General features: G+C 45.7%; 1 protein-coding gene across 1 annotated transcript in view; it reads right to left on the reverse strand.

Annotated features, from left to right (window-relative positions):
- Nucleotides 1-319: 319 nt before the first annotated feature.
- LOC106935601 (collagen alpha-4(VI) chain-like) overlaps nucleotides 320-11,383 on the reverse strand; it is a 28,684-nt gene continuing 17,620 nt past the window's right edge. Inside the window, exons 10-24 of the mRNA XM_015016143.1 lie at nucleotides 8,771-8,836; nucleotides 7,501-7,554; nucleotides 6,451-6,486; nucleotides 6,317-6,379; nucleotides 5,063-5,125; nucleotides 4,845-4,907; nucleotides 4,604-4,666; nucleotides 3,776-3,826; nucleotides 3,669-3,704; nucleotides 3,538-3,600; nucleotides 3,398-3,460; nucleotides 3,285-3,320; nucleotides 3,180-3,216; nucleotides 3,087-3,098; nucleotides 320-918 (exon numbers count right to left, since the gene is read on the reverse strand). Coding sequence (XP_014871629.1) covers nucleotides 320-918; nucleotides 3,087-3,098; nucleotides 3,180-3,216; nucleotides 3,285-3,320; nucleotides 3,398-3,460; nucleotides 3,538-3,600; nucleotides 3,669-3,704; nucleotides 3,776-3,826; nucleotides 4,604-4,666; nucleotides 4,845-4,907; nucleotides 5,063-5,125; nucleotides 6,317-6,379; nucleotides 6,451-6,486; nucleotides 7,501-7,554; nucleotides 8,771-8,836 — 1,305 coding nt within the window. The remainder of the gene's footprint in view (nucleotides 919-3,086; nucleotides 3,099-3,179; nucleotides 3,217-3,284; nucleotides 3,321-3,397; nucleotides 3,461-3,537; nucleotides 3,601-3,668; nucleotides 3,705-3,775; nucleotides 3,827-4,603; nucleotides 4,667-4,844; nucleotides 4,908-5,062; nucleotides 5,126-6,316; nucleotides 6,380-6,450; nucleotides 6,487-7,500; nucleotides 7,555-8,770; nucleotides 8,837-11,383) is intronic.

Genomic DNA, 11,383 nt, shown 5'->3' on the forward strand with positions numbered 1-11,383 from the left:
AACCCTGCTGACTATCCTGCCCCTGTGGTAAGATTTTCTAGAACCAGCCTCCAAACCTAACTCCTTATTTCTATTAATAGTTTTGGTAAAACTCTTTACAGAACCAGAATGTTCACATAACTTTCATACTCTTGGCTGTCTGAGGACACATTTTGATTAAATCGGGTGTTATGATAGTTACTCAGTAGTTTACTTTACCCTTGCTTAATTAAACGTGTTTAAGGTGCTACTCAGTTTTGAGGAACTCTACCCAACCTCTAAAATGACCGATTGCTCTATGGATCCCTTTCTGAAAAACACTGCTATAGAATAATGTCTGTCACTGCACCGCCGGCCCAGCCCATGAGAGCAGGGCGACGCGCCGTGCTGGGCGTTCCTTATTTGGATTTCTGAAAGGTGGCACCCCTTCCAGAACCCGACCCACCTCCAAGGCCCGGCTGATCCTGGGCACGTTCCTCAGACCGATGACGGCGGAAGCGACGTTCTGCGCCCGGAGCTCCATCACGGCGGTCAGAACGTCGTCGGGGTCCTGCGTCTGGCCGCCGGAGAAGAACACGGCCACCTTTCGGGTCGTCTTCCCGGGCCGGACCCGCTTGAAGACGTTCCGGCCCACGAACAGCATGGCGGCGCCGAGGTGGCGGCGCTCGGCGGTGCGCTCCCTGGCCAGTTTCTGCACCGCCTCCAGCAGCGACGCCCTGCTGCGGTGCTCCTGCAGGCGGATCAGGTAGCGGGTGTGCCGGCTGAACGCCACCACCGACACCCGCGCGCCGGCCGGACAGTTGCTCTTCGCCATGTTGATGTCCTGCAGCAGGGAGAGGACGACCCGCCGCTGGTCCTCAAAGTCCGCCGACGTCACGTCCTCCGACATGTCCAGGGCAAAGACCAGCTCAGTGGGGACGGCGGGGCAGCGGGGCGGATCTGAGGAAGGGAGATCAACCTTAGACCCAACAGAACCAGACTGGAGGAACCGTCTGGCAGAACCAGAACCACAGCAGGAAATCCTGCAGAAGACAAAGAGACAATGAGGAGAAAGATGGACCAGAGGTGGTTCTGTCCCGGAAACCCAGAGAACTGACCAGTTCGGGTTCATTCACGGCCCTGATCAGTCCGCTTTAATCCAACTCCAGTCCATCTGCCTAGTCAAAGTCCGGTTCGGTGATGAGGTGTGAACACTAATTGACCTCTGACATCCAAACCTTGTCTGGGTTCGGTTTGAATGTGAATGCCCAGCGGACCATAGACGCTACAAAAGCAGGAAGTGGACTGCAGCGCAGGGCATTCTGGGTAAATACAACCAAAGCTAACATGCTAGCCTAGCGCTAGCAGCAGAAGTGTTTCCTGGTCTTTAGCCAAAGTCTAAAATCCTCCATCTTGTTGCCATCTGGTGAAGAAGGAAGTTGCTCTCAGTGTCTTCAGAGGGTTTTGTGTCGGTTCTTGGTGCAGCGCCCCCACAGGCCAGGAGGGGAACAGGTTGGTTTGACTCAGAACCACAGCAGCTGGAGGAGGAGCAGATGATGGAGTTCTGGTTCCAGTAGAACCGGGTCCACAGAGCCGGTCACCCAGACTCACTCAACATTATTCAGTGAGGATGCTGGAATGTTGTACTGTATATTTTGGTAATTTCAGTGATTGCAGTTTTTGAAATATTTAAACTTTTTTTGTCCACTAGAATCTGTGGAATATCTCCAACATTCTGCCAAAACCTGACAGATTATTTCTTCCCCTGTTTCAGCCTAGAAACTCCATTTAAGTTTTAAACCAGTCACAAGAATTAAGCTACTTCCAAATGATTCAGTTTTTGATTTCTCAGTTTTTATCATATCATGATTTGAGTTTTGTTCATTTGTTGTCCATTCTCAGTGTGAACTCTGGAAACTGATGCTTTCTCAAACTTCAGGGATTTTTTTACTAATGCTGCTGTTTGAACAAATTTCCCTCTACAGAAATAATTTATGCATCAAACCGCAGCCGCAGCTTTCAGGAGGTGTAAGCGTCGCTTTCCTTTAAACGCCCCAGAGCTCAGGAACGTCCCCACTGGAATCGCGCCTCCTGAACGGCAGCATGTGGAGACGTTTTAGTTTGAAGGGCCCTGAATGACCTGGATTCAGTTACTGGTTTTAACTGGTTGCTGATCTAATGGGATTCCTTTGTTTTTCCAGTTAACTTGTAATGATGCTAATTAGTTGCAGCAGGCGCTACAGGAATGAAACACTTCATTTTGCCGATGCAGATTTTGCTGAAATTAGACTTTGAATTTGAGTCTTAACAGATGTTTCTGACCAGCCGTGGCGAAACTGAAAAGGTTTTGGCTGCAGAGAGGCTTCAGCTCCGAGCCTCTGATTCTACAACATGAAGCCTGTTGAGTCAAATGTTTGTCAACATCAGTTTTTGTCCTGCGGTGTTTGAGAAGCAGCAAAGAATTGAAATGTTCCTTTATTATGCTATGCTGGAATGTTTCAGCCCTGGTTTTATTACAAATATTATCAAACTTATGAAAATAAACATCTATTCATCATTAATTACATATTGTTTCTTGTAATCTACAGTAATCCTTTGATTCACAGCTACATGATCAAAATGGAAGAACAGGATATACGATTATACCTAAAAAATATTATAATATGCAAATACAATCCCTGCAGGGAGTGAAGGGATCAAAAAGGAATGAATGAATGAATGAATGAATGAATGAATGAATGAATGAATGACATGGAGGAGGAATTGGGGAAGACATAGAGCAGTAAGGACAAAAGAAACGAGAGGTAAAAAAGGAAGGAGGGAAAATGAAAATAAGGAAGTGTGGAAGAGAGAAGGGAAATCGTAGCAGAAAATAGGAAGGGGAGGGAGGAGTCTGGTTCTGGTTCTGGTGGAAGTTTCTTCCTGTCGCCACATGCATGCTCAGTCTGAGGGACTGCAGACCCCCCGCTGTCTGCCGGGTTTCCTTCGATAGAAAAGCTGGTTTATTGGAGTTTTTCTGTTTTTGTCTTTAGATGAAAATAATGAAACTGAAAACCTGAATTTCCTCAGAGGAGAAACGTTTTTACTCACCGCTGCTGTTCTGGCTGACAACCGGCAGAGATACGTACCGTGGCAACAAGCTGCGGAGGAAGAGGAGGAGGAGCTGAGAGAGGAAGGTTTTAAGGTTTGTCCTGGTTTTAGAAGGTTTCTGATCGACCTACCACAGTGGTTCCTGATGTAGGTGATCAACTCGCACTCCTGAAACGACAGCAAGACGTTTAGATGTCAGCCTGACAGCAGCAGCTGCAGGATTGAGGTGGATTTACAGTTTTTCCTCTGTTTCCAGGAACGCCTCGCCGGCCCTGCAAACAGGAAGTAGAAAGGTAAGAGTTTGGTTTCCACGGTAATGTCCAGACTGAAGAGGGAAGTTCGGACTCACTCTGCGTCCGGGGAATCCGGGCTCGCCGGGCTCGCCGGGCTCTCCGGTTCCGCCCGAGTTTCCCTGTGAAGCCAAACGGGTCGGCTGCTTTTAAAGCTAAATCTCAGGTTTCCTCTGAGAACAGCGGAGAACTCACTGACCTCTCGACCTCGGCTCCCTCTCCCACCTGGAAATCCTTTGGTTCCTTTCTCTCCCTTCGGACCCTGAACACACAGAACACTGTGACCCACCGGGTCTCCTGAATGGTACACTTGGTCAGGACGGGACTCACCAACGGACCGGGGTAACCAGGGAAACCATCAGACCCCTGAGGATTATGAAAGGTGAAATCAGCTGATCTGGTAGAAACCTGAGGATGAACTCTGACCTGGAGGTTACCTTTGCCCCTGGGGCTCCTGGAGGTCCTGCACCGTCTCGCCCTTCCTCACCCTGAAACACAGACAGGTGGAGCAGGAAACCCGCCCACTGTAGAAACCCGGCAGGTTCTGCAGACGATCCCAGAATGAAGCGACTGGAGGTCGCTGCTGCTCACTTTAACCTCAGGCTCCTGGTTCTGACCCAGTCAGAACCGACACAACCCGACATCGATGTGATAAGATTACAAATAAGATTCCTGAAGAAAATGGGGCCAGAAATCATCCGGGTTCTGGTTGAACCGGACCCGGACGGGAGGCTGTTTGTAGAACCACAGCCACAAAATAACAACACTCATCACAGAAAAATGGGATCCATTTTAAAGTCAAGTTGTTAATTCAGTTATACCACAGGAATCATTATGTCACAGTTTCAAACTAAATATTTAGTCAGTTAGCTAAATATTTAGCCTCATGCTAAATATTCAGCTAGCAAGGTAAATAATTACAAAAGAAATGTTTAGTTAGCGAGCCATCTGTCTGACCTCAGGATAAATACTTAGCTCTAAACTAAAGATTTAGTCAGCAGGCTAACTATTTAGCTATAAACTAAATATTTAGCTGAAAAGCTAAATATTTCTTTACCAAACTAAGAAAGCTAACTATTTAGCCTCAGCCTAAAAAGCTGAATATTTAGTTTGAAAAGCTGCTTCTTCTACATGAACTAAGTACTCAAACTAAATATTTTGGTTGCCTGCTAAATCCACAGCTTGGAACTGAATATTTAGTTTGAAGCTAAGCGTTTAGCTTCCTGAGTGAACCAGCTGCAGGCGGTCCCCGCCCGGCTGCTTACCGGCGGCCCCCGCGGCCCCTGCGGCCCCGGTGCCCCCTGGGGGCCCGGCTCTCCAGGCTGGCCCTGAAACAGATCAGGAAGGAAGGAGCCATGTTTATAATAAATCTCTTTCCATATCCAGACCCTAAACTATCTCCACATTGATCTTCCCGTTTCCATGGGAACAGCAGCTAAAGCTCAGCTCAGGTAAAGACAGAACCAGACCCATAGGATGTTCTGATCGGGTCATGATGCTGCCTACCTTCTGTCCGTTGGCACCGGGTCGTCCTCCGCCTCCCGGTCCTCCAGCACGTCCCGGGTCACCCTGCAGGGAATCACCAGAACCAGAACCTTAAATCTGACCCTGACAGCCCAGGGTCAGAGGTCAGAGCCTGAAGCTCATCCTCAGTTAGAAGGTTGAAGGTTAAAGGTCAGGACACTGAACCAGTGTGTGAACTATGAACACGAACTGATTCTTACCTGCCGTCCAGGAAACCCCATCATCCCTTTTGGTCCCTGCGGGCCTCTGTTCCCTCTGGGTCCCTGCAGAACCAGAACCAGAGCCGGAACCAGAATTAGAATCAGATCCGGAACCAGAACTGAAATCAGAGCCGGAACCAGAACCAAACTCAGAATCAGAGCCAGAACCAGAACCAGAGTCAGAACCAGAGCTGAAATCAGAGCCGGAACCAGAATCAGAGCCGGAACCAGAACCAGAACCAGAGTCAGAATCAGAGTCAGAATCGGAATCAGAATCAGAGCCGGAACCAGAATCAGAGTCAGACCCAGAATCAGAACCGGAACCAGAACCAGACTCAGAATCAGAGCCGGAACCAGAATCAGAACTAGAGTCAGAATCGGAACCAGAATCAGATCCGGAACCAGAACCAGAACCAGAGTCAGAACCAGAACTGAAATCAGAGCCGGAACCAGAACCAGACTCAGAATCAGAGCCAGAACCAGAACCAGAGTCAGAACCAGAGCTGAAATCAGAGCCGGAACCAGAACCCTCAGAGCTCTGTTCTCCTCCTGGAGGCAAAGTGAAACCGTTTGGAGGAAACTCTGCAGTCGGCTGGTTATTCAACAACAAATGAAAACATTTCTTTAATTTTAATCTTCTGCTGAGTTTCACCGATAGGAGATTTCTGGCCGATCGCCGATTACCGATCTTTTAAAAATCTTACAGATTCCGATTTTGGCCGAAACCATTTTTGTGCTGAATTTGCAACAACAGGGTGACTGTAGTTAACTGTAGGCGAGCAGACACGACCTGGTCGGCCGGTTTGTCAGTCACACCTCCCTCACAGAAGACAAGAAAAGCACAGTGGTTGAATTTTAGACCTTGGCAGAGGTTGATAACCTCAGTGGATAAGATTGGCTTCACATGTGAAATCGGCCGATCACAGATCTCCCAAAATTAAGGAAATTGGCACCAATACCATGGCCCAATCGGTGTAAACATGATCACTTTTTGAATTCTGCACCTAAAAATAAACCAAAGTATGGAAAAAAACCCACTATGACTAAGAACCAAACTAGAACACAACAATATTTAGCTTATGATAACTAATGAAAACATGCAAACACACTGTAAAAACTAAACAAAGCCAACAGAAAGTCTCCAGACAGCTGCTGGGAGCCAAGTGTTAGCAGTTAGCAGGAAGCGTTAGCAGGAAGCGTTAGCAGGAAGCGTTAGCAGTCTGGCAGGTGAAGATGAGGTGGGATCACTCCTACCTTTGGACCTGAAGCTCCTGGCACACCTGGTGGTCCTGGTCTCCCTTTGTCTCCAGGTGCGCCCTGCAGAGAGCAGGTCACACGCTGAGCACAGCTCAGCAGTCAACATGGCGGCGGTTTGTTTGTTCTCCTACCGTGGAGCCACTGGCGCCTCGTCTCCCGTCCCGACCCTGCGGCGCAGAGAGCAACTCGTCATCTACTGACGCATTAACCTGAGACTTTACGGTTCCTGTTCCGACCTCCAGTCTCTCTTGGTGCTGTGGTAACCATGGCAACAAGGTGTCGTTTTTTTTTTACACTTGGGCTTGGCTGATTAGCTTCTTTAAAAGCTCAAATAGCACCTGACCTCTGACCCCAGATCCAGAGAAGTTGGGAAGGAGGCTTGATGGATGCAGAGACAGGAGGAGGAAGGTGAACCTTCATCTCCTCTTTAGAGATTTTAAGAGGAGCAGCAAAAGCAAAGGAGGTGGATTAGCAGAGCATCATCTCTGTGCTTCCTGGATGCTGAACTCTTAGCATGTCACAATGGCTAATGAAAATGTTATACAGCAACAGTCTTCAGTGAGAGGCCACTTCAGATTCACTGTGACACTGACTGCTACTGGACATCCTTCCTTCCCACAGCATCAACTGATAAATAATTCTTTGAAGATACTAGCATTCAGAGGTCAGCACTGCTAAACAGTTAGCTCTGCTAATGCTAAAGCACTACACCAACATGGAATTTAATGGAAGCTAATGCTAACATGCTAAAATTAGCGTAAGATGATGAGCTGATTTCCTTTTGTTCCAAAATAAACACAACTTAAATAAACCAATAAATGATTAAACAATTGTCATTAAATTAAATAGTTTAAAACAGGAAGCTAAATATTAAACAATAATTTGACACTTATTTGTGTTGTGATGATTATCTGCAGTCAGGCATGATTCCTCATGTGCAGTGGGCGGAGCTAACGCTGCTCTGGTTATGATTGGTCTGAACCAGACTCTCTGTGCTGGCTAACCAATCAGAAGCTAAGAGGAAGTACTGCAGCACTACAGTGATTGGTTAAGGGATATTTGGCTGCACTGAAGAACATAATGATTAAATCAATATTTAATTAATAATGTAACTTTAACAGATACTCAGCTTCCTAAGTGGGTCAGCGTTAGGTTGGGTTCTGCGGCGTTAGGAGACTCACCGGGTTCCCGTCCTCTCCGTCCCTCCCGGGACGTCCCTGCCGTCCAGGCGTTCCCTGGGAATGGAAACACAGCCGGATGAGAACAGCGACCAGATGTGTAAAACCTCTGGATCCGGACCAGAGGCCCAGCTGCTGGTAACCAGAACCCGGTAACGATGACCTGGTTCTGGTTCCTAATGTCCCTCCAGGAAACAGTGGAGGACGACGTTCGTCTGAGAACGACTCGCCTTCAGCTCCACTTCAGGCCTCAGATCAAATCACCATGTTAATCCAGGGAAACTCAGTCCCTCCCAGCTGACCGGGCCAAACACATCGGATCTGCTGAGAACGGTTAAAGATGGCCGACTTCATTATTAATAAACTGGAATTGTGTGGTTTAATATAGAAGTCGTATAAATTCATGTTCTGCCAGAGAAACATGAGTTTGTTCAGTCCAAGCAGCTGAGGGACAGATTAAAAACAGGATGTTGAATAATCTCTTCATGGAGGATCCTGATCAGCCAATAGGGATCCGTTACCAGGCAGGATGGGAGAATAAAACCAGATCGCTGCTGTCTGTCACGCAGAAACAGCCTTCTTTAAGTTTTCACTGCGGTGCCAACAGGCGCCGCCAATCGATTAATTTTTATTCAGGTTTCAGCAAAACAATGGGAAATTAGTCAATATTTGATGAACTTCTCCTGAACAGGCGATCAGAACCGTTGTCCCAGATTTGGATCAGCTGATGCTCATCAGATCTTTATTTGTTCAGTTTTTGTTTTTCTGTTTCTGTTTTTCCTGTGATTTTATGGGAGAACAGATTCTGTGTTGTGTTTAACGGGATCCATAAATAAACCAGAATAAACTCTCCAGTCCCACTGAGGCCCGTCTGAGTCCAGTTTGCCTGAATTATTCTGTTATTTCTGTAATGAACTCCCTGAACCAGAAAGTGCTTATTTCTCCAGCGTGTCCCAGTTTCACAGCAGCAGAATGTTTGTAGCCTGACTCACAATTATTGGCTGGGAAATTTACAGCTGCTCCAAGTTTCTGCAGCCAGATTCCAGAAGATCGAGAGCCAAGGCCGACTGTGTCTGGCTGCAGCATCTACAGCCTGACTCTGAAACCATGGCAACCCTTAAAACACGCATTCAGTCCAAACAGGATCTACCTGAAGGATTCACAGATTCCTCTCATCACAGAGCATCTCTGGCTTTCAGCAGAAGCTTTCAGAGGTCATCCTTCCACCAAACCTTTGACCTGAATGTTGGGCTGATAATGAGACGTTTCTTACCGGGTCCCCCTGGTTGCCAGGTTCTCCTTTGGGTCCTGGTGTCATGTTGTTGCGCCCCGGCTCGCCCTGTTAAATAAAGCAAACTCTGCAGTGTTCAGTGACTCTGGATTCAGGAAGTGTCCACTCTGAAACATCTGAAACACTGCCTGTCAGATTCAGGTTTTGTTGATGTAAAGAATCAGTTTTCAGACTAATTCAGGCTTAAATCTCCGTTAAGAGTCCAAACATTTACATTTGTCCTGAGAGGATTTACACATCTGAGCTCCTGAGTCGCTTCAGCCTGGATGAAATATGAACTGTCAGAAGGAGAACGTCCCGCCTGCGTTGGCCTCCTTAGCTGTGTTTATAGACCGAACTCCGGCGGTTTTAATGAATGCTCCTGAACCATTTACTGTCTTGTGATTTAAAGGCAGATAATATATATATTTTTAGCAGGAAGCAACAAGGAAAGTTTATTTTTGCGTGTCTTATAGATTTTCAGAGGGAATTTGACCTTGTGTAATGGGTTCCCGGGTTCTGGATGGGTTCCCGGGTTCTGGACCGTCAGCAGCAGATAAAGCTGAAGAGCAGCATGGAAATGAGCAGGCTGTGTTACTCCAGCTTCTCTCAGCTTATTAATGAACGAACCAGCTCATCTAACTGTTGATACAGCCCGATTTATAGTTCAGTAATAATAAAACATTGTAATAGTTTGGGAAACGCTGCATTTTCAGTCACTAAGAGCAGGAATTAAGGAGAAACTTTAAAACTCTGTTAAAGCTATTTATTAAAATGCAGAACCTTGTGTTCACCATGTGTTGCTCGTCTCTGTGTTGTAGGTAAACGACCTGGTTCGGTCCGTTAAGGAGGCAGCCGGTGAAGGAAACGTCTGTTTGCAGATGACGTTGCGCTTATTGCTGAGAATCAACCTGATCCTCAGAAAATGATAAATACTGTTTATTTCTGGTCTAACAAAATGAGGTTAATGATAAACTGTGGTAAAACTGAACTTATTCATTTACATTTTGCTATGGGACTTTTATTTGTCTATTACTAAAAAATAAAAATATTTGGGATTTATTGTGGATGAACATCTCACATTTGAAGAATGAATAAAAACAGCATTAGGTGGTGTTGTAAACAAAGTTACATTTTGTCATGTCAGCTCATAGATTAAAAAACATTTTCTGTTGGGACTTATCCAACAGATATACTTGGACTAGACACTTTGAGAGGTGTCTAGTCCAACCTCTCAAAGTGTTGAGAGTTTATAGAGACAAGTCTCTATAAACTTGTCTCTATGTTTATAGAGACAAGTTGAGATGTAATATTGAAAAAATTAAATTATTTTATTTTGAAGCTTATAAGTATAAACGGGCTGGTGGTATTTTAGGTAAACTAAAATTACAAAAGGTGTTAATGGTACTGAGGTTTATGTGATGGAGTTTAACTGAAAACTTTGACTGTACCATTGAAAGCTGCCACAAAAGAAATAAACTAAATATAACTGTCATTTAACTGTTACTGCATTAGCTCAGGCTAGCAACTAGCATGCCAATAATGGTCACCCATTAGATGGCCTCTTCCTCTGCTGTCCTTTAGCACAGTTAGGGGACGGCTAGCAATGAACAGGTTAGCATTAGCACTGGATAGGTTAGCATTAACATTGGATAGGTTAGCAATAGCATTGGATAGGTTGGCATTAGCATACTTAGACTGGTCACCCAGTGGATTGGTTCCTTCTACTGTTAATTAGCATGGAAAGGCTAACGTTAGCATTGGACAGACTGGCGTTAGGCTCGAATAAGCTAACAGCTAGCATGCCTATGCTGGTTATCCACTTTATCAGACCGATTCTTTTTCTTTAAATTAAACTTTATTAATGAAAATGGTTGTTATACAATATCTGTGCATACATTATATGCACTGACGTGTTTTTTGACACTTTACTGTAATCCAACGTGACACCAAGCATGAACATGCTGTACTACACATGGCTGAAGTTGGTTTTTAAAAGCTAGATTTTGATTCTGACATCTTGACTTGATATGTGAAAGTCAAAAAGTCATTTTAGTTCACAGCTCAAGTAAAGAAATCACAATCTACGTTTCAAAAATTCTGCTTTTAGTGTAGAATAATCTAGTCCATGTTTGTAGAGCCTACGTATTTAACTTTTTTAAATTAGAGCAAATTGGGTGCTGTGGTGATGCAGGGGCAAAGCACGACCCACATACTGAGGCCTTAGTTCCCGTGGCGGTGGTCACAGGTTCGATTCTGGCGACATTTGCTGCATGTCTTCCCCCTCTCTCATTACCCTGTTTCCTGTCAAACTACTTTTCAAACTAAAACCTTTAAAAAAAAAAATTAGAGCAAATTAATGTGAAAAGTGAGAAGGTCTCGCCCTTTAGCCATGTTCCCAATCAGAAGCCAACTTCAGCTCCGTATGATTCAGTATCTTTGTGACCAGTCTAGACATGCTGGCTGTTAGTTTACTCAAGGCTAATGCTAGCCTACCCATGCTAATTAATGGTAGATAATGAAGATCATTCAGAGGGTGATCAGCCATGCTAGATGTTAGCCTAGCCCGGGGGGGGGGGGGGCCCCCCCGGCCCGGGGGGGCCCCCCGCACCTTTA

Source organism: Poecilia latipinna, unplaced genomic scaffold (assembly GCF_001443285.1).
Source record: "Poecilia latipinna isolate Pla-1442-1.1 unplaced genomic scaffold, P_latipinna-1.0 Scaffold1985, whole genome shotgun sequence".
Taxonomy (NCBI): domain Eukaryota; kingdom Metazoa; phylum Chordata; class Actinopteri; order Cyprinodontiformes; family Poeciliidae; genus Poecilia; species Poecilia latipinna.